Below are 22606 nucleotides of genomic sequence, written 5' to 3' on the forward strand. Positions count from 1 at the left end.
ACGACAACGCGAGTCTCAACCTAAGGGGCTGGTTTTAAGAACACCATGCTGTTATGCTTATCATAGGTGTAGCTGATGTTTGCACCCGTTTAGTCGTCATTGTCCCTGTGTGCAGATAAAAGGTAATTAATCTTTCCCTTCGGCATCAACTTACCCCACGTGACAGAAATGCCATATAATCAAAACACTCGTCAGGTGCTAGCGTTGCAGGTCAAGTGATTCGAAGCGCATGTGCTTTCGAACAGAAAATGTAGAACAGTCACAGTGATCAGAACTACAAATAAGATGAAGGTGCGTACCAGAATGACGTAGCCATTTCCCACTGTGGGTTGATCTGTTCTCGAAACATCCTGCGCCTCTTTTGTTGACCTTGCGCAGGTTCCTACATGACCTCAACTGTTCGATTTACGATGGTGAAGGTCGTCTTTTTTATTTCACTTCAGCAACGGAGTGAATGCCTACTCCGCGGTCAAATCAGCTACGAGTGCTGAACCCGATGAACGCTTGGTGCAGTACGGAGCAACTCCTGGCCTCAAATGTCTTCGTCAGAATAATTTACGGGCGTGCAAGTAAATAGTTGCTCTTTACTCTGTGCGGCGGGATAATAAGAAAAACCGTGGGAAGTTTCCCGCTACGATAAAATTGAACGCATTCTGTATTTATAAAACTGATTGCAGGGACGCGTCCTCTGTCGGTAGACCTCACTTTAACCTGAGAAGGACCTCGGCAGCCTGGCCATTACATGTGACGCTTGTGCTGCTTTCCATGCAGGCAGCACGCCGTCCACATGCTCATCGTCCGCCCTTTCTCCCAACCGGCCTGGCGTAATACTCAGCAACGCCTCGGCGGCGCTCGCACCGCGCCCGTGCGAGCGGTGCTCCCCTCCCCCCTCGCCCTCCGGGTCGCTGCCCGTCGGCGACCGTCCCCGGGCGGCCCTCCGTCCGGCGCTGATCTGATTCGTGCTGGTCGCGGCCGGCGGAGGAGCTGCCGGCACGTGCCCCCCATACGCGGCCGCCCGCCCGCCCGTCCGCGCAGCCCGCCCCATATATTGCTTCCGCCGGCCGGCGGCCGGCAGCCAGCATGTGCGGAATGTCCACCGACCGCGAGGGGGTGCGCCGCGTGGGCCGCGGACCCTGGGAGCGCGACAAAGGTCAGCGCCGTGGTCATGACCCTGCCTGCCTGAGGCGCAGCAGTCACGTGGGCCGGCGTACGTTTTGCGCTTCAGCGCTGCGGATCTTCGCAATGTGTGTCGTGTGGGAGAAGAGTCCCCACCGGTAGCCGGACTGGAACCAGCAACATCTGGGCGACGGACCAGTCGCTTCAGGGGGTATGGCGCTGTATCGGCCGTCTTTTCGGCGACGCCCGCCTCACGCTGCCCTCGCCATGGCTCGCGGCCGCCAGCCCTGGCTCGGCCTCACAGACGCCTTGGCGAGAGTCCCGTCCGGGCGGCGCGCGCCGCGATACAGCGCCTCGGAGGCGATAGTGTCCCGGGATGTCCGCTTTCCTGTCTCACTTTGTAGCTCTCTCCGTAATATCACGGCTCTGAAGTGATCAATCGTGGTCGGAGGAGGTCTGACCTGATCAGGCCCAAACCTGTGCTGATACGCAGCGCTCTTGCTCCGCCGGCCACGCCAAGCCCGCCTGTGGAGCTTGGATGCCTGTGGATGAACAATTATCCCCATGCCTGCACCTTGTGTCTGGGAAGAAGCCACGCATTGTTACTCGCTGAGGCTGCAGCGACCGGTCAGCAACGGCGCCAGGTCGCCCCGGGTGGTGTCCAGTCACACAGAATCGGACTTGTATGGTCGGAGCGTGAATGGTCGTAGACACTGAAACGCCAGTAAAACACAATCACCATCCACCTTCCAGGTTTAACGGGTACGACGGCCGTCTGGACCGCATGCTGGAAGCCGCTCTGCTCGTCATGGAGGCGTTCGAGGGTCACGAGGAGAAGTTTAAGTGAGCACTGACGACGGCGACTTCCGGTGGACGGGCTGCGCCTGCCCCGTGACCTGACGTGACCCGACATGTTGCCGGTCTGAAGCGCTCGCCATCTGACCTGATTTGGCCGTGGTCTAGTCGGACGCCTCGGTGACGTGCCCTGGGCGGACACAAGCGTAACCCAGCCGTCGCCTGGCGTCCGTCGATTGACCCGGCCCGACCTGTCCGTGGCGCGGCATGTGACGTACCGTGTGCCGTACCCAGCCGTCGCCTGGCGTCCGTCGATTGACCCGGCCCGACCTGTCCGTGGCGCGGCATGTGACGTACCGTGTGCCGTACCCAGCCGTCGCCTGGCGTCCGTCGATTGACCCGGCCCGACCTGTCTGTGGCGCGGCATGTGACGTACCGTGTGCCGTACCCAGCCGTCGCCTGGCGTCCGTCGATTGACCCGGCCCGACCTGTCTGTGGCGCGGCATGTGACGTACCGTGTGCCGTACCCAGCCGTCGCCTGGCGTCCGTCGATTGACCCGGCCCGACCTGTCTGTGACGCGGCATGTGACGTACCGTGTGCCGTGCTCTGTGGCGTGGCCCGTGACTCGCCTGGTGACGTGGCCTGTAACGTGGGCTGTGATGTGCCCTGTGGCGCGCTCTGTGACATGGCCTGTGACGTGGTCTGTGACAGTATGTTGTGTGACCCATAACGAGACCTGTGACGTGGTCTGTGACGTGACATGTTGTGTGACCTGTGACGTGACCTGTGACGTTGCCTGTAACGTAGCATGTTGTGTGACCTGCGACGTGGCCTGTGACGTGTCATGTGTGGCATGTGACGTGTCATGTTGTGTGACCTGTGACGTGGCCTGTGACGTGTCATGTGTGGCATGTGACGTGGCATGTTGTGTGACCTGTGACGTGGCCTGTGACGTGGCATGTTGTGTGACCTGTGACGTGACCTGTGACGTGGCATGTTGTGTGACCTGTGACGTGGCCTGTGACGTGGCCGGTGACGTGGCCTGTGCGTGGCCCGTGACGTGGCCCACCTGGCCGCCCACAGGTACGACATAGTGGGTCACTCTGGCGAGGACCACCGGATCGAGTTCGTGCGCAGCGACCGGCCGCCGGCCGACAACAAACAGAGGCTGCAGGTGCTGAAGGTCAGTCTGGGCAGCACGAGAGCGGCCTCTTCCTCCCTTGGGACGCGTTGGAGCCAGGGACGCCGGCCGCAACCATAGCCACCCGCTCTGTATTGTTCTCAGCAGGGTGTGGCAGCACGGCGTTCTTTTCTGTTTGTTCTCAATTTAGTGTGTAAGTAAGGCCACCTGTTTTGCACTGTTGCGCCCTGAGGGTTTGTTTCGTGTTTCACGCGCCAGCCACGAATGGGCTGAAAGGCCCCTGGTGGAGGCCCGTCCGATCGCCAAGCGCACACTCCGCAGAGGTGCTCCTGCGCGTGCTTAGTTTCGGCGGTTCACATCATCCAAGCGCTCACAGTACTGCTCCACCGTTCTTCATTCTCATTCACCCCATGTCCCTGAGATGATCATTACAGGTCGAAAGGGCTGTAATCCAAGTAACCAAACGTCTGTTTATTGTCTGGGAGAGATGTGCGGTGTGCAGTGCATTGGATTCGCGGTCAGTGCAATGATCGGTGCAGTGGATTCGCGGTCAGTGTAGTGGTTGGCGTAGTGGACTCGCGGTCAGTTTGGTGGTCAGTGTGGTGGACTCCCGACGAGTGAAGTGGTCAGTGTAGTGGGCTAGCTAGGTCTAGTAGCTGTCAGAGTAGTAGACTCTCGGTCAGTCGGCTGCCGTGTTTGTTGTCCTTGGAAAAAGGCGGATGTGTTAATTCATCCCCACGAAATATTTTCATTCCAGTACTAGCGAGGAGCGTGTGCGTCTGACGTGGTTGTGTTCCAGCTTGGGTGGAGGTGCAAGCGACTTCGGAAACAACCCATTTTTAGTAGAGTCCGATGCATTGGATCCTCTTGGAATTTGTTTGGTCGACGTCAGAACTGAATCAGGCGTAATGCGAGAGTGATCGGCCAGTTCTCCCAGCCCGGTCATAAGGTTCAGTTGCGAGGGTGATCGGCCAGCTCTCCCAGCCCGGTCATAAGGTTCGGCCAGCTCTCCCAGCCCGGTCATAATGTTCATTCGATTGATTTTGTTTGCATTTCTAGTGTACTTAACGGTGCATCGATCCTCGATAACCGCCGGCTCTTCAGCAGTGAAATCTGCGCAGCTCGCCTCGCAGTTCTGAAATGGTCGCCGCAGTCAGTCACCCGATTAACCATAATGTGAAGCTGCGTGTGAGCATTTAAAAGGAATGCGTCGGACCCGGTATCTCAGCTGTCAGACCACATACGGCATGATTTACCCTCCCTTGGCGAAGTGGGTTTGAGTCTTTAGACGCTCACTTTTTGCCCCTGACTGGCATAGGCCGGGACGACGGCCACGTTGAAGGTCAGAGAGCAGAACGACCCGTCCCGAACAATACGGCACGCTAAGCCTTCGTCGCGAAATTCTGCCGCTGATGCGAACATTCACGATCAGATTGTGGGGGTCAGACCTTGCGCAACAAATGCCGCTTGGCGTAGACGCTGATCTCAGGAATTCATCCAATTAAAAAGTTCGAACTAAATTTTAAAAATAAATGAAGAAGGACGAGGAAGAGCGCGCAGAGATGAAAAGGATGAACTTTGGCACTCATCGCGGGCGAGGCGTTCCACTCGCCACGTTTGCTTCAGTGAAAGTGCACTCCTGAGGCGCCCATGCCTCCCTGTTCCAACGGCAAGGCGCCGTGTGTAGCCGTTCCTGAGATTAGGTGTACGGCTGGAAGAACTGAATTGTGAATTTAATACAAAGAGAGAGAGAGGAGAGGAGAGAGAGAGAGAGAGAGAGAGAGAGAGAGAGAGAGAGAGAGGAGAGAGAGAGAGGAGAGAGAGGAGAGAGAGAGAGAGAGAGAGGAGGAGGAGAGAGAGAGAGGGAGGAGAGGAGAGAGAAGAGGAGAGGAAGAGAGGAGGAAGGGAGAGGGAGAGGGAGAGGGGAGAGAGGAGGAGAGGGAGGAGGAGAGGGAGAGAGAGAGAAGGAAGATGTATCTATATATATAATATATATATATATATATATATATATATATATAGATATAGATATAGATATAGATAGATAGACATAGATAGATATAGATAGATAGATAGATAGATGGATATAGATATAGATATAGATAGAGAGAGAGAGAGAGAGAGGGAGATCTCTCTCTCTCTCTCTCTCTCTCTCTCTCTCTCTCTCTCTCTCTCTCTCTCTCTCTCTCTCTCTCTCTCTCTCTCTCTCTCTCTCTCTCTCTCTCTCTCTCTCTCTCCTCTATCTCTCCTCTCTCTGTCTCTGTCTCTGTCTCTGTCTCTGTCTCTGTCTCTGTCTCTGTCTCTGTCTCTGTCTCTGTCTCTGTCTCTGTCTCTGTCTCTGTCTCTGTCTCTGTCTCTGTCTCTCTGTCTCTGTCTCTGTCTCTGTCTCTGTCTCTTTCTCTGTCTCTGTCTCTGTCTCTGTCTCTGTCTCTGTCTCTGTCTCTGTCTCTGTCTCTGTCTCTGTCTCTGTCTCTGTCTCTATCTATCTCTATCTCTATCTCTATCTCTTTCTCTATACATATATATATATATATATGTGTATATATATATATATATATAATGCATATATGTAAAGATTCGTCACTCTAGAAGCAGTAGGCAGTGCTTACACAGCAACGCCAGCCGAACCGAAGCAGATACGAATGGGACCCCCTCATTAACAGACCAACAAATACTCGTGGAATCTTCCATTTGTACGGAGGGCCACCGTTAGGGCGGAGAGCGCAGCGGCATTGAGTGCTTTGCGTTTGGCAAGTGAGCGTTGTTACCTGACATGGAGGAGTATGTGTGATGCGTAAATGTTCATGCTTGTGTTATTATATGTATGTAAAATGTTTGCGCTATACTAATACTGTACAAAGCCGATGTATGTAGACATGAGACCCATGTTAAAATAGTCACTAGAGAATTCGAGTTTACAAGCACGCGATTACATCGACTCTGTCTAAAGCTGTTACTCTAGAAAATGTCCAATGGAGGATGAAGCCTTGTAGACGTAACTTATACCAGACCACGCAATATGGCAGCCTATAGATTGTTTTATCATCGGTTGTTGTGCCTTTTTAAGCGAGCAGCGAGAAAAAGCGAAAGCTGTCATTAGATTTATTGAGAAAACATCAAAAAAGATCAGCATTACTGAGTCCGCTGGGATTGTGAACGAAATATGCGTAAAGAATAATCTGCTCCTTAAGTTAACATGTATATATATATATATATATATATATATATATATATATATATACATGTACATACTTTTATATAGATAGATAGACGATTCAGACGATTCTCACGACTAAAAATAGAAGCGAGAGGTGGAGGACTGGCAAAAATATGGAAGCACTGTATTTGTAGACGGAGCCGCCCGGTAGCCACAAGACTCGTAGGAGTCGTGTTGGTGGTTTTGAAATTCACTTCGGGCGCTGGAAGTCGGAGGCGGAACCTATTCCGCTGAAGCGGGAGCAATGTTAGGTCGTTCTTCCCCTGCGCGTTTGCTATAAAGAGCATGTCCAGACTGGGAACTGCACCTGCGCAAAACTGATTATAACACAGTTATTCGGACGTCCCATGCTCGGCCGCCAAAGGCAAAAAAGAAATCCGTTGGGCGGCTCCGGCGGCGTCCCCGGACCGGCGCCGGTGCCGCCGGCCGGGTCCGGAACACGGGCTTTGTCTGCCTCCTTCCGCAGCAGGGCGACGGGAGACGTCAGTCGGGGACCGGCGACGCCGGCGGGGATCGCCAACCGGCGGCGGCGGCCCCACCTTCCCCCTCTGTGTCGCGGGCGTGCCGGCCTCACCGGTCGGCACTGTCGTCCCGCCGTCGCCTGCATATCGACGAGGGCGTGCGGTATCTCGCGCCGGAAATCGATGTGGACCAGGCGCGTCTTTCAGTGGTTCGCGGGTGGTGAATGCCGACAATGGACGAGTGAACACGGAACGGCACTGGCGCCGCGGCTTTGTGTTCGGGCGACTGGTGTGCCTTTTGTGACTTTGTGATGTCGCACTTCCGATCTGTGTGCCTCGTGTTGCGACCGGTCCGCGTCGGCAGCAGTGCCGCCGCTCCCCGCAGACGGTATCGGCACGCGGCGGTCCGTTCGGCTGGATCTCGCCTGGGCTTTGTCCGGTCGTGTCTGGCGCCGAGCTTAAGTGACTTGTCGCCGGCCGACGCTGTGGGGTCGTGCCAAACCTCGTCATATCGGAGCCGACACGCTGCATCGGCAGCGCGGCGTTTGGGACGCCACTTATTTTACCCGCATGGCTGCGGCAGCAACCTGAGCTGTGCAGCGCGACGCGGTGCGCACAACCACCCGATGTCGGCGCCGGAACCACCCTATGTCGGCGCCGGCACCAGCCGGCGTCGGCACGCCTGCTGCGAGGCACCGCTGTCGACGGAGTCGACGGCCCGCCTCCTGTCTGGCGGGGGCAGGCCACGCCGGCACGCCGCCACTCACCGCGCTGATTACTACCTGTGATTGCCCGTCGGCCGGACATCACTGCCAGCGGTGACGTGCCCCTGTCGGCCCGCACGCGAGCGTGCGCACCTCTGGCCGGCGGCGGGCGCCAGCTCGGCCTCCGGAGGCCGTGCAGCCTCCATGCCGGCGGCACCGTGTGGACCGCCGCCACTGGTGACCGCCGCCGGCCACTCCGTGCCGACACGGCCGGGCGCCAAACTGCGTAAAATGGCCGGCGGACAGCGCATAAATCGGCGGGCGACAGTCACGCACGCGGCCGATCAGATAGGGCCGGCGTGCGGCGCGCCCGTCCGTCGCCGCCGCTGCCGGCCACCGGCGGCGGCGGCTGGTGGGCGCGCCGCCGTCCAGCCGGCGCGAACACCAGCGGATGCGAGCCGACGCGAGCGGCTGTGCGGCGGACGGATGCACGACACGCCGTGACCGGCGCGCTGATGAATTGGCCGTCACAGCGCTGCCGGCGATGTCCACCCTGCTACGCTCTGGGACGGGGCAGTCAGTCTGGTGAGCCAGGGTCCTCCCACCGCCTCCCCACTGGTCCGTGTCTGGGCCGAACGGAGGAGGCCAGGTCTGTGCTCTCGTGTTCGTGCCAGGGTGGCGTACGAGGCAGAGTCCTCGCTCGGTCTTTTCGCCTCCGCGCCCCCCGCCCGCGACTTCCCCAGGGTCTGGCGGGGGCGGCAGCGTCTGCCTCACCCCCGAACCGGACAGTTCCGTCGCCGTCCATTTGTGTCGGCCGCCGGACCGACACAGCCCGTGCCGTGCCGTCCGTCCGGCGCCCGTCGGACCGTCGGCGGGCGGCGGGCGGCGGCGGCGGCGGCGGCGGCTCATCTGCATGGAGCGCGGCCTGCCGAGAACGATAGCCGGCAGGCGGCGGAACATCACCGCTGATAGCGGCCGGCGCCGACGGACGTTCGCCGGCCGTGAGATTGCGCCGCGGAGGAAAGCCCGCTTTGATGTCGGCCCGAATCAGCTTCGTCAGCCGAAAGGCGCGCTGTCGGCTTCTCGAGGTGGCCCATTGTTCCGTGCATTTTACGCGCCGTCCATTCTGCCTAGCCCCTTGAGCGGCGACGTTCGTTCTTCTGTGCCCCGTTCTCGTTTCGTTATTGGCTGGGTTTCCACTTGCCACTGGGCGGGGTCCCACTCCCCTTGATCTGGAGGAGGGTGGTTCGACCACCGAGTCCCGCGCCCGTCAGCGCTGCGGTGTGGCCGCCCACCTGCCAACTCGGCATCGTTATGCGCACCTCGTCAACTCCACCGGTCTGTGTAATGTAATTGGGAACACAGGGGGCGCGATAAGTCGAGCGCCCGGGGGCGGCGTCAACAGCGTATTGTGCGTGCCGGCGGCGGGCCAGAACCAGCCCAGTGTCAGGGGTTTGTCGATAGTGGAGCGGGGATCGGGGTCCCGCCGGCCCGTTGCTGAGGTGTCGCGCACCAAAGTGGCCTAATTCCAGCCTCGCAAGAGCTGCGATTCAACCTGCGATCACGAAAGTCACGTCTGCTTTTGAGCGCCGTATGCCACGTGGCTGCAATGCCCTGAACTACTGCGCGGTTGATGAAGAACGAACTGTGATTCTTGTATAAAGTTGATCACTGTAATCCTCGTTATTTGTTTCATGCATTTAATTCAATTTGATTTAGTTCATTTGATCTATTTATAATCATTCATCAACTCATGGAAATTGTGGCTTCAGGTCTCGGTCGTGACACTGCCGCTTCAGTCTCTCACACGAGCGGTCGTGCGAGGGTCGTGATACATTTCGCCACACCCAGAAGGGTGCGGTACGCGCATGAGCACCCGGTAACCACGCCAGTGCCGGTTCGAGCGAGCGCGACCCGCTCACGGCCACAGAGAGAAGAACCGCAGGCACGCGCCGCTTTGCGCCTTGTATCTGTTCGTCCGTCAGCACGTCACACCGTCACGTCACGCCGTCACGTCACGTCACCAGGTCGATACTGCATCGACTGGCCGGTGAGGATTACCGACCGGTGCTTACCGCGCGCGGTGACCGCAGTGGTGACGAGCGCCTGTCGCGTTGCAGACGATGCACGCGCACTCCCAGTTCTGCATCTCCGGCGACCGGACGGTGGACGCCACGCGCGACGCCATCAGCAGCATCGCCGCCGAGGAGAGCGACGAGGCGTTCGTCATCGTGCTGAGCGGTGAGCGGACGGCCGCGGCACGCGCCGCGCGGCTCGGCCCCGCCGCTGCGCAGAGCACGCGACGGCGAGGCGGGCTTATTTGTTCGGGCACTGTGGGGGGGGGGGGGGGGAGAGGGGATGATGGGTTTTGTCGGCGGTGTTGTGAGTTGTGATTGTGGTGGGCCGGGGCGTCCGCTGGTGGAGCTGGTGTCTGCGGAGGCGCCAGTGCCGTTTGATGATGCAGACAGACCGTGCCGTCGCTGGCCGTCCGCGATGCGCTGTTCAGCCACTCGCGCCGCGGGATGATCACGTACGCATACACACCCTCACATGTCATCCTAGGAGACGGCGGCCTCTGTCCTCGCGGGAGGTGGAGGTCTGCGCATTCCTGAGCGCTAGAGGTGAAGCCTTCGGGGCAACTATGGGCAAGGCGCCCATACTTCTGCCGAGGGCTCCCGCCGGGCGCGCTGGGCTGGTACGCAGTGTTATACGCAGTTTGTTGTTAATGTGACCCTGGCGGGCTGGCGCGAGCCGACCGTACGTCGCCATCAGTTCCTAGTCTGAAACACGGACAACACAATCGGACGGGCGAACAGACGATTTTTGCCCGGTCGTGAAGAGAAATTTCCATCTCGCAGTACGGCTTGGACAGCAGCGAAATTGAATCAAGCCATTCCCGGGGCGACGAAAATTTATGAGCAATTTGGCGAAAAATGGCCGTATTGCCACACCCTTGTGTGACTTTTGGCCGTTGAAACTCAGCGGTGAACCTTTTGCATCGCCGCTAGGTCCGGTGATTTCCGGTGCGAGAGAGCTCGTGCGTGAAGCCGGGTGTGCGCTCGGCCGTAAACGGCGCCGAGGGAGCCTATTTAGATGATGGGAGCGCGTCTGCCTTCGTTATTTGCTCTAGTCCAATTAGAAGACGTTCAGCAATACATTTTTTTTTTTGCCATGATTGTTTGTGTAACTTAGTCCAGGTGCTGGTAAGCCACCGATGACAGTATTTTAAGATTCCTGGAAACGGGGAGGTCCCACGTAACCATGTCATCAGCACGCATTGAAACACAGCGTGGTAACGCGAACACCAAGCAGCCCGCAAAACATGCGAACGCGCACACCCACGCACCTACGCACGCATGCACGCGCACACACGCACGCACGCACGCTGGCACGCACGCACGCATTCACGCGCACGCACGCACCCGCGCACGCACACTCCTGATGTAGGTCTGCTCACGAGAGCAGGCCAGGTGCGCCCTACCGTCAGGGACGCGTCCCCGCCGGGCCGATGGTCGCCGGCGCCGGCGGCATATTTTCTTTCCGTGATTGCCAATTCTGATCTGGTTTTACATGAGTGCTTCTTGCACGGGTGTGCTCCTGCATGTGTGCTGATTTGCCAGAAGGCCTGTTTTGTTTTTTATGTGACGGTAGCTGGTTTTCCCTTTTGAACGTTTTTTTGTTGTCCCTTCCTGATTTATGGCGCCGGAAGCGAGTGGCTGGCCCACCATTACAAACCACTGGGTACCGCATGGTGATGGCCTTCACATGATCACCTCGCTTTTTTAAAGTCGCAATATGAGTATTGCGGTCGGCGCACCCCAAGAAACCCAATTACCAACAAATGTAAATACTTCAAAGCGAAATTAGAAGGAAACAGTACGTGTGTTTGGGAATACAACGCGCCAAACGTGTCTCGGTGATTGGATGGAAGATGGGATGGTATGAATGATCCTGACCATTTTATGTAAAAGTCGATGTGGAAAGGCCTGGTGTTACCAGTCTGTCGCCATCAGAGTTCATGTGCAAAGAATCACCGAGCTTCGGTATGTTATAAATTACGGCTTAAAATATTCGTTCGCTTTCTTCCGTATGCAGTGAGGAATATCGGACAAAGCAATGCAACATGATCGCTTACGTCGATTGATTCTTCGTTGGTTTGTGTGTATTTATTACCTACACGCTCAGGTGAAGTTTTCCCTTTTGAGCGTAAGGTCTCATAAAGTCTCATTTAAAGCCTCGCAGTCTGGCGTGGGATCACGCCTCCGTGTATATGCGTCAGCGAACTGAAGCCGACCGAACGGACCAGCGTAACGCTGACGACGGTGACTCACGAGCACCAAGGGCAAGCGCCAGTGGGCTGGCCCAGTGGTCTCGCCTGTGGTGCCGTCTCGACAGCGAGTGGGATATGCATGGGCATGGGCTGGCCCAGCGGTCTCGCCAGTGGTGTCGTCTCGACAGTGAGTGGGATATGTACGGGCTTAAGCGTGCCTGTGATGATGTACTCAGTTGGGGCGGGACGTTGTGCTCCGGTGCGGCGCGGCTGATCAGGTGGCAGCGGCCGCCAGCCGCGCCGGCTGACGCTCGCCACCAGTCGCCCTGGCCGCTCCAGTCCCGGCTGGGCTCCCGGAACTATCCACTTTCAAAGCTGCTGGAAACTTGCGCCGAGTCGGGGGTCTTGGCTCGCGCCCCGGTGGGTGTTGGCTCGGCAGAGACTGTGCATTCACCGTCGCACAGCTTTGAAGCTCTCCAGAACGGCCGCTGAATGAGCTTGTCATCTAGCCAAGGAAAATTATGCAGGCGGAGTGTTTATTGCTTCGTTCAGTGCAGGCGAGAAGTAAGGTTTTGACCAATTGTCAGAACACCGCAGACGCCAGAGCTTCCCCTCCCCTTTGTGTGAACGGATTTTGACAGTGGATCACGGTTGACGTTCTAAACTTTCTCATAACTGTTTGGCACTAGGGCAGACATTGTTTCCCATATACTGTGCCTGCGTACACATCGTGCGCGTCGCGCACGGGCATGATGTCGCTACTACTCGTGATGTCTTCAGGGTTGAGTGCGCATCGTCGCTGTACATTAAGTGTATCCAGTTGTGTGCTGCGCTTAGCGATACCAAACAGTCGCAGCAAAAGATTGGCGTCAGTGAGAGTTAGATTTTCAGAAATACTCGCCGTTCCCTCATAACTCGCTGTGTTCGTCGTAACCACCAGCACATTGCTACAGTTGGTGGCGGCCGGCGGTGACGGTTGCTGGGCTCGTGACGTGCGTGGGGGTGGGCAACGCCGCTGGGCGCCCCAGTTTACAGTTAGTGCGAACGTTTTGATTGGATGGGTTTCTGGGACTGGCGCCCACGCTGAGCTGGGCTTGTTGCGTGAACCCTGACGCCACCACCAGGCCGTTAAACTCCCGTTCAACGGCATTATTTTCGGCGCAAATTTAATATGACGCAATGCTCGGCACGACCAGTCCTGACCCGTGACGTCACGTGACCTTCAGCGCGGCCGCTGCCACCGGCTGCAGATCAGCCCAGTCATATGTCATCCCAGGGAAGAAGCGGGCACCCGCGGCGAGCCGAACCCACGCCGCCCCTGGTCGTTTCCTGTCGCAGTGCCTGGCACTGGTGAGCTGGGGCTGGAGCCGGAGCTGCGGCCAGTGCTCAGCGCTGCAGCTGTCCCGCGCGTCGGTGCGGGCGGCTGACAGTGAGCAGATAGGGCCGTGAATGGTGGCGCGGGCCGGCACCTCCCATTCAGCGGCGGCCCGCTTGAAGCGGCGCTCGGGATTGCCATCGACCGGCCGGGACCTGTCTCCGTGCTATCAGGCCGGCCGGCCGGGCGCCGGACGAGCCGGCCGCCGCCGCCGCCGCCGCCGTCAGACAGCCGTCGTACCCCGTGGTCTGGCAGTGGGGCCACTGCCGACTTCGCCTCGCGCCGCGCGGGCGAATGCTGCGTTGTTGGGCTGCGTCGTCGGTGGCGGTCATATGGGACGCCTGTGGCGGTCATATGGGACGCAATCATGGAATGCGTAAGCGATGTGTACCTGCGGTTGCGTCAATATCCCCAGTGTTGGGCCCGCAGGCGTTAATATCTGACGGATCTGGCACGCATCAGTCAACTTTGACTCCATATTGACATGCCGGTGGGGCCTACTCTTCTCATTGTTTGGAGCTGCATCTCATAAGCAGCATACGCAGTTTCGCGCAGTCCAAAGCGTAGCCAGACACCGTTACGCCTGGCCAGTTTTGCTGTTGACGTCCTTCCTCGACGTCAGCTGAAAAGCTGCTTGCCAGGTGTGGGTGTCGGTTGGTCCGGACGGACATTTTTGTCTTCATGTCGTTCTGTAACACTGACGTGAAAGCCCTCCACCGGCGCGTGTCATTGACAAGCTTGGTGAGTGTAGTTAGGAAGAAGCCGTCTGCTTGTGTCGGTTCTTGTCGGGTGTCGGGCCTTTTTCGTCTAAAGAGCACATGCTGTTGTCAATGGCTTCGTGCAGTAAGCCGTCACTCGGAAACGTGTGGTCAAAATTGACCCTCAGCTGGCGCTAACGACCCAGCAGATGCGACGCACCCCTGTCTGGATGCCACTGATCGGCATCCGGCAACGCGGACGTAATTCTGCCATAACGCTGCGGAGTAATCTCCTGTTCGTGTTCCCTTCTTTCAAGGAAAGACATAACGAGGCGCTGATGCTGTGTCGTGTCGTTTCTCCGGCGTAAGTGGCACGTCCGGTGTAACGCCCGCGGTCGCCGCTCGCCGCCTGGCCGGTCGTCACTCTGCGTCGCGGAGCCTGTGCGGCGGTGAGATGAAGCTGTACGGTAGTCGTCATAGAAGCATGGCAGTTGTAACCATCTAAAGCAAACGCGAATCTGAATACCTGGTCTTGAGCACGGTCAGGTCCGCAGCTCCGTGGTTGGAACCAGCTCTTGGACGCCGCCGTTGTGAGCGACTCTTCGCCGACTACAAGCACGTTCGTGTCAAGGACCGAACCCCGGAACTTCCTCACTGCGGCAGGGCGTGTGATGGGCTGACCCCCCCCCCCCCCTCCCCCCCCCCCGGTCCGCGGCTGAAGAGACTAGCCGTGCCTCGACCGTCTGCGGGCACGGACGGGCGGCCACCCGACGGCTTTGAAGTCTAACGAGCACCGGCGCGTCGCCTGATGGGCCACGAGAGCCCAGCGGCCGCCGACTTTGTTCTGGGACATGATTGGACGGTGCTGCCGCTGCGTCCTGGTAAACGGTGACACGTCGTCAGCGACACAACTCTCGGAGGAGACGGCGGACGGCGGCGGCGTGGGCCGGGTTCCGGCCCTGCTGTCCTCACACGGCCGGAGACGACCTTCGTCTGCAGAGAGACGAGGGGGGGGGGGGGACAGTTGGAGAAGTAGTGAACAGTGTTTCGGCTGCTTGCCCGCCGCCCCCGAACGGCGTTCTCTTGTCCCCTGGGAGTGGCGTCGTCGCTGCCTCAGGAGGACAGCGGCCGTCGACAGCGGCGCCGGCGGCGTCATTTGCGCCCCAGCAGGCGGTGGCGGCCTCCGGAGCGCCCGCTGCCTTGTGAGGCGGCGGGTCGGGACCTGGCGACTGCTTGGCGTTTGCGCAGTTTACGAGCTAGGCCACTGATTTTCCGTTTGGGCCCGGCGGCGTGGCGGCGGCCGGGCGACACCTGACCCGGCGTCAAGAATGGTATATGCTGTGCCGTGTGTTGTGTCACCGCTCGCGGACGCCGGAGTCGGCCATGACCGTCGTCCTACACTGCCTGTCCTTTGACTTGTCTCAATTTGCTATGCAATTTCGTCGCACTGTCACCGCACCGTTCGCTGCGATCAGGTCCCTGTGAGGGGGACTTGTACGATCCTGTCGCTCATGTTATCCCCGGACCGCGGCGCTGCCGCGTCGCTGCGGTGAGACGATGAGCGCCGCGCCCCAGCGCTGCCTGACGAGGCCCTCCCGGTTCCAGACGCCAACCTTGAGCGCTACGGCATCAGGCCGGACGAGTTCCGACGGGTGCTCACTGCCAACACCGACGTCAACACGTCGGCCATCTTCCTCGGCTCGCTGGGTGACCAGGCAGACCGGTGGGTGGCGCGGGACGGAAGCCGGCGGGACGGGAGCCGGTGGTGTGGGAGCCGGCGGGATGGGAGCTGGCGGGACAGGAGCCGGCGGTTCGGGAGCCGGCGGGACGGGAGTCGGTGGGACGGGAGATGGTGGTGTGGGAGCCGGCGGGACGGGAGCTGGCGGGACGGGAGCCGGCGGGATGGGAGCCGGCGGTGCGGGAAGCCTGTGGGACGGGAGCCGGTGGGACGGGAGCCGGTGGGACGGGAGCCGACGAGACGGGAGCCGGCGGGACGGGAGCCGACGGGACGGTAGCCGGCGGGACGGGAGCCAGCGGTGCAGGGGCCGGTGTTGTTGTGGTGGATGACGCCGGACCGGTGGTGCGCAAACCAGTGTTGTCGGTGCTGGTATTTCGGGCCGGCACCGGCTCTGTGGGTAAAAGAAGAGGGAGGGCTTCTATGGCGGCGTTAGCTACTTTTAATTTTGTAGATGGGGCACGCTTTTTTGTCTCTCCAGTGATGCTGTTGGAGCATTCCGTCCGGGTCCGTTGTGTTATTACAAACTCACTGTATGTTCATTTATTCAGCTGTCTCATATGAATGAAGTACTTTAATCGTGGTACATGTATAATATTGTGGGAGCGGAGCATTGGGTGTTGCTATCCCGTTGCAGGGTTTTATGTTTTCGGGATCATTTGTCTGCAGTGTTCCATTATGCATTACATATATCCATCCCTTTGCTGTCATGTGAGTTATGACTATGATTGTGCACTATTGTGTAGTATGGCTGGACATTTGAATCAGCGATATTCTTATCAGTCCTTTCTTGGCATGGCTAGGTGGTTTGCAACCAATTTAGATGGACAGAATATGTCGCGAAATATATGACCTGACTCATCACTGTAAGCGAAACATTTAGCTTAAAATATGTATTATTGTACGATGTTTCTGGTCATTTTTAAGTCTTTTTCTGGCGTGACTTGGCGGCTGAGAGCCAATTTAGACCGATTAAATGTGGCGTAAAATATTAAATCCAGCCCACTATTCCAAGGGAGACACTTAGCTGTTCACTGTTTATTACTGCACGATATTCTAAGCATTGCAATTTTAAAAATATCGTTCAGTGGTGGTTAAAGCCAGTGGCTGTTGGCACCGCCAGCGGTGCCCTGCGGCACCATCAGCGCATGCCTTGCGTCAGCTGGCGTGTCCTGGCGTGGCGTCGCGGGCCGTCTGGACCGCGGACGGCTGCCGGCCGCCGTCTCAGTCGGCCGCCGTCTGGACCGCGGACGGCTGCCGGCCGTCGCCTCAGTCGGCCGCCGTCTGGACCGCGGACGGCTACCGGCCGTCGCCTCAGTCGGCCGCCGTCTGGACCGCGGACGGCTACCGGCCGTCGCCTCAGTCGGCCGCCGTCTGGACCGCGGACGGCTACCGGCCGTCGCCTCAGTCGGCCGCCGTCTGGACCGCGGACGGCTGCCGGCCGTCGCCTCAGTCGGCCGCCGTCTGGACCGCGGACGGCTACCGGCCGTCGCCTCAGTCGGCCGTCGTCTGGACCGCGGACGGCTGCCGGCCGTCGCCTCAGTCGGCCGTCAGCCGTCGCCGCGCCCGGTCGATGTGATTGGTGCGTGGCGGCGCCGGTCGTGTCGGACGCGCCACTGTGGCCCGCCACCCGGTACGATCTATGGGCTCGAGATAAGGCGTGCGCCGCCTTTATGCGGCCGTCCGACCCATTCAGGCCGCGGTTGAAGCGCGGTACCGGCGCGACGGCCGACGACAAGACGGGAGGAGGGGAGGACAGATGCCTGTGGAGGCGAGGGAGGGACACCTCTAGAGGCGGGGGAGGAGCATTTGGGAGGCGAAAGGTGCATCACGGAAATCGGGAAGAAGGGACATCTTGTGAGGCGGAAGAAGGAAGATATATCTCGAGGGCAAGGATGGCCACTGGTAGAGGGGGGGGGGGGGGTGGGGGAAGCTGAGAGGGGAATGAAGCGGACCCGTTGGGAGTCACGTGGGAGTCACGTTGTTGGGCAGGCGACGAATGGCTCCCTCAGAGTACGGGGGAAAAGGACACATTAGGAGAGCGGGAGGAACATTTTGGACGCATGGTATGGATGTCTTAATGGGTGGAAAAAGAGCATGGTCATGTTCAGGGACGGTGAAGGCGAGGTCTTGATTCTCTCCTCCGTGCGAAGAGGGAGGAACGCCTTGGTAGGCGATGCGGTGCCTCTCGATGCGGTCTCCTGGGAAGAAGGAAGAACATGTCGGGACGCCGCTGTGCTGGCGGTGGACTCCGTCCCAATCCGGCCGGCACATCGGGGTGGGGGGGGGGGACAGAATGGTGCTGGCGTGAACGTCTGCGAGCTGTCCGCGTGAGTGGGATAGAACGGCCGGCTGCTGTGAATGGCTTCGGTTGGCTCACAGCGCATGGACCCGGGCTCGGTCTGGGCCAAGGGCAAACATCAAGGCGAAGCACCGCAATATCCCGAACTATCACACCGTCACGCCATTTCGCCTTCCTAACCCAATCGTGCCGTCCGAAATGTAACTGAGGCCAGATCGGATTCAGCCGAGCGTGCGCCAAAGCGCTGCCACCGGGAAGTGCCGTGGCTGTCTCCGTGCGGGCAGATCGTCAGGAGCGGCGGCTCGTGTCGCCAGGCAGGCTCTGAGACGTCCTCAATGCGCGGAGTTAGCCATGGGACGAAACTTACCGACGGGTCCAGCCTGCCGACAGACCGACCTGCCGGCGCGTTTGGCTCCATCCCGTTCTGCATGTCCGAGCTGAGCCCGCGGTTTTCACGTTGCCCGATTGTCGGCAGGCACCCGGTGTGTGACCGCTTCCGACTGTCAGCAGGCACCCGGTGTGTGACCGCTCCCGGCTGTCAGCAGGCACCCAGTGTGTGATCGCTCTCGACTGTCAGCAAGTACCCAGTGTGTAACCGCTTCCGACTGTCAGCAGGCACCCGGTGTGTGACATTTCTCGACTGTCAGCAGGCACCCGGTGTGTGGCCGCTCCCGACTGTCAGCAGGCACCCGGTGTGTGACCGCTCCCGACTGTCAGCAGGCACCCGGTGTGTGACCAGCTCCCGACTGTCAGCAGGCACCCGGTGTGTGACCGCTCCCGACTGTCAGCAGGCACCCGGTGTGTGGCCGCTCCCGACTGTCAGCAGTCGCCCATTGTGTGGCCGCTCCCGACTGTCAGCAGGCACCCAGTGTGTGACTGCTCCCGACTGTCAGCAGGCACCCGGTGTGTGACCGCTCCCTACTGTCACGATCCCAGCCGTTCTTCGCCAGCGCATCGTGTCAGCCACCAACGAAGGGAGCCGTTCGGCCCGTCAGTATTGCATTGTAAACGTTTACGAGCGGAACAATATCTCTGACATGCCGGATCAACGTTTTTAGCAGTCACCGGGAACGCAATTGGCCTGACAACGTTCCCACTCTGTAAAACACCCGACGGTCGCGCCCGGGATCTTTGAGGCACTACCATCGAATTGTGTTCGACGCCCTCCTGCGGCACCAATCAGTTGGTGTTCGGCGCCCTCCTGCGGCACCAGTCACTTGGTGTTCGACACCCTCCTGCGGCACCAATTGCTTGGTGTTCGACGCCCTCCTGCGGCACCAATCCCGTGGTGTTCGACGCCCTTCCCTCGCGGTGCGGACACTCCGGTGATGGTCCTCGATTGAGGTGGTATCATGCAGGTTTTTCAACATTCGTGATCAAATGTTCTCGATGGCAATGGTGCGATTTGTTTCAAAAACACATATGGAGGCAATGGTATCACGAATGAATGAAAGCATTCCTCGGGTGTTGCCCCCGTGCGTTGGGATCGAAGTCATTAAGCCTAGCTTGTTTGGAAGTAGAATGCCACTGCAATTGCGGCCGCAGTGAATCGTGCTGTCACGACGCCGAAGCACTGCATCGTTCCGCATCACCATCGCATTCGCGCAGAGTCAACAGAGTGGGTCGGTAGTCGCCGGGCTCTGTGGACGGCCGCGATCGAACCGCATCGAGCGCCGAACGTGGTTGGCCGCCTCTCCGGCGCGTGCGTCAGCTCCGGCACCTGCCGGCGCCGGCTTTGTCCAAAGGTCACCGATTGCCTGCGGCTATTGTGTTGCGGGTCCTGCCGTGGACACGCGTTAACATGCAGCCTGGCACGGCTTGTTGCGATCGATGGCGATGGGCCGGCGCCACGGGCCACGTCCCGGCGCTGGCCGCCTGTTAGCGGTGACCTTTGTGTGTGCTGCACTTGTTGCCGCTTCGTCCGCACAGCTGGATGAAGAATGAAGCTGAAGTACTTGTGTGCAGCGAAGTTAAAAGGCTGTATTGAAGCGAGCTGTGGTGAAGTTGGTGATATTGCGTGAATGTAATAACTGAGACCGTTTTGGAAGAAACTTAAGCTCGCAAAATGTTATATTGACTCAGTGTTTATTTGTGGTATTTGTAGGAACAAGAATGAGCCTGGCAAAGGTTTCTAAAAACATGGAGTTGTGCTGAGGCGTTATCTCTTACCGCAGCGTGTTGGTTATCTCCAAGTCTATTCCGGGAAATCCGACTTCACAGCTCCAGCTTTTGCGCAGCCACTGTACCAAAATCGTGAAATGATGGTCCTGGATAGGGAGCTTCAAAACCCTGGCCGTACTGAGTCCGGTAGACGTTGTTTCCGACCGTTCAGCCGCCGGTGGTCTGAGTCAACCTGACCCCAGTCTGGTCGCCGTGGCCCGCACCTAAGCAGCGGCACGCGGCGTGCAAGCGCCGGGCCGTCCCCGACTGACGCCTCTGACCATCGGGCGCCGTGCTTGACGCTGCGTCTCTGTCGCTGTCCCTGGCTGACGCCTCTGACTTTCGGTCACCGTCAGTGACACCTCTGACTCTGACGCGTCCGACCCTCAGTCCGTGTCACCAGGCCCAGTGATCAGGTGACGCGTCTGACCCTCAATCTGCGTCACCAGACTCAGTGATCAGCTGACGCGTCTGACCCTGGGTCTGTGTTACCAGACTCAGTGATCAGCTGACGCGTCTGACCCTGGGTCTGTGTTACCAGACTCAGTGATCAGCTGACGCGTCCGACCCCGGGTCCGTGTTACCAGACTCAGTGATCAGCTGACGCGTCTGACCCTCAGTCCGTGTCGCCAAACTCAGTGCTCAGCTGACGCGTCTGACCCATAGTCTGTGTCACCAGACTCAGTGATCAGCAGACGCGTCTGACCCTCAGTCCGTGTCGCCAAACTCAGTGATTTGCTGACGCGTCTGACCCTCGGTCCGTGTCACCACAGTGATCAGCTGACGCGTCTGACCCTCGGTCTGTGTCACCAGGCTCAGTGATCAGCTGCCCGCCGGCCGCTCGTTCGTCTGCCTCGACCTGCGCCAGATCCCGCACATCCTGCAGCAGATCTTCACCTCCGGCATGCTGACCTGAGGCGACCCACGTCCGGTGTCCGGCGGCGTCCGGTGACCGGACACGGCTGTCTGGCGGACGGCCCACTGAGAGGCGGCTCGACAACCCACGTCCGGTGTCCGGCGGCGTCCGGTGACCGGACACGGCTGTCTGGCGGACGGCCCACTGAGAGGCGGCTCGACAACCCACGTCCGGTGTCCGGTGGCGTCCGGTGACCGGACACGGCTGTCTGGCGGACGGCCCACTGAGAGGCGGCTCGACAACCCACGTCCGGTGTCCGGCGGCGTCCGGTGACCGGACACGGCTGTCTGGCGGACGGCCCACTGAGAGGCGGCTCGTGCGCCGGCCGCCGCCGGCGCTGCTGTCGCTGGACCGTGCACCCGGGCTCAGATTAGGCTCGATCCGTCTTGCTGGCCTCTGGCCTGGATGGCGATTACAACCGGCTTGGGCGGGCCGGATGTCAAGCAGGCGCCACGCCGCGCAGGACGGCACGTGGCACGTGCCCTGCGTCGCGCACGGCGCCGTCTGACGCGTGTTGACGCGCGACGGTCGCACGTGCTGGGAGTCGACACGTGTCGAAGCTGATCCAGCGGCGTGGCCTGGTTTGCGTCGGTAGGCAATCAGAGGTGTGATGTGCCGACCAGCCTTCATCCTTTTATGCAAGATGACACATTGCGCTGTTCGGCCCGTCTGAGATAGAAGAGCTGGACGTAATTACTAGTGTGTGATGATGCTGGGTGTTACGGGGTTTGTTAGCGCTCATGTGCGTGTGGTCCTACGATCATGGTGTGTCCGGTGCTCTGCGTGATCGCGCGGCAGAGGGCTGCTATATCAATCGCGCGCGACGGACGTGTACGGCAACGACGGGTAGCCAATGCAATATAGGTCTAGAGCAAGGGTCTGACGAAGCTTTAGCTTTATTGCAGTAATTAAGAGCCTTGAATTGCTCGAAACGACCACAGTGGGGGTGATGCACTCGACCAGATCACCAGGAGGCGAAGACATGACAACCATGTAAGATAAGTTATTTTGAGTGCTTAAGTCAGCACAAAGCATCTTCACGATGCAGCCCACTTGAAGAGCTTGTTGGTTCTTGAACGACCTTTTCTAGAAAGATCATGCATGTGAGCCGCCAGTTTTGCTCTAATTCAGAGTTTTGATCGCACTAGCTGGGTGTTCCGTGCCTGAATACGTCAGCCTCCGTCTGGAAGCAGGGCCCAAACCGTGTCCGGCTCCGGTCGCCGTAGGGCCCAGACCGTGTCCGGCTCCAGTCTTAACAATAAGCATACAAGCGGGCTTCGGATGCGCAACACGGCATTTAACAAAAAAGTCGTCTGTTTTGTACAGCACTGTGCTAAGGGAGTTTGTATGTTGGGTAAGCTCGCACTGCATCCGTACCTGACTTTCAGCCGGTCAAACACACCATGGAAGATATTTCAGACTCGACTGGGCGAGCACTGATAAGCGTTTCCGGCTACATACTCTCGACTGGCGGGTGAAATTACTCTCCTGTTTTCTATCGACAGAAGCAGGTGTCCTGATCAACTGATCACTCCAAAATTTGTATTATTGTATAGCGGCGTGAAGCTGACACCGAATGGCATGACTCTCACCTCGCTAACGGTACCCAGAACGTCGTTATCACAGGTCCTTCCTTCAGGCGCCAGTACCCGCACTAGCCGCTGCAAAACAACATCGATGTTTTCCATTTATTTGCCCAGGGGACCATCGCTGTA

The 22606-nt window shown here is 58.9% G+C and overlaps 1 protein-coding gene across 1 annotated transcript in view; it reads left to right on the top strand.

The window, feature by feature from the left end:
- Nucleotides 1-21778, top strand: part of c12.2 (von Willebrand factor A domain-containing protein c12.2) — a 111649-nt gene extending 89871 nt beyond the window's left edge. Inside the window, exons 35-39 of the mRNA XM_037226572.1 lie at nucleotides 1870-1959; nucleotides 2996-3095; nucleotides 9556-9676; nucleotides 15384-15501; nucleotides 20789-21778. Coding sequence (XP_037082467.1) covers nucleotides 1870-1959; nucleotides 2996-3095; nucleotides 9556-9676; nucleotides 15384-15501; nucleotides 20789-20891 — 532 coding nt within the window. The 3' untranslated portion in view covers nucleotides 20892-21778. The remainder of the gene's footprint in view (nucleotides 1-1869; nucleotides 1960-2995; nucleotides 3096-9555; nucleotides 9677-15383; nucleotides 15502-20788) is intronic.
- The last annotated feature ends 828 nt before the right edge of the window (nucleotides 21779-22606 follow it).

This window comes from Pollicipes pollicipes, unplaced genomic scaffold (assembly GCF_011947565.3).
Source record: "Pollicipes pollicipes isolate AB1234 unplaced genomic scaffold, Ppol_2.1 Scaffold_5724;HRSCAF=6776_pilon_pilon_pilon, whole genome shotgun sequence".
Taxonomy (NCBI): Eukaryota; Metazoa; Arthropoda; class Thecostraca; order Pollicipedomorpha; family Pollicipedidae; genus Pollicipes; species Pollicipes pollicipes.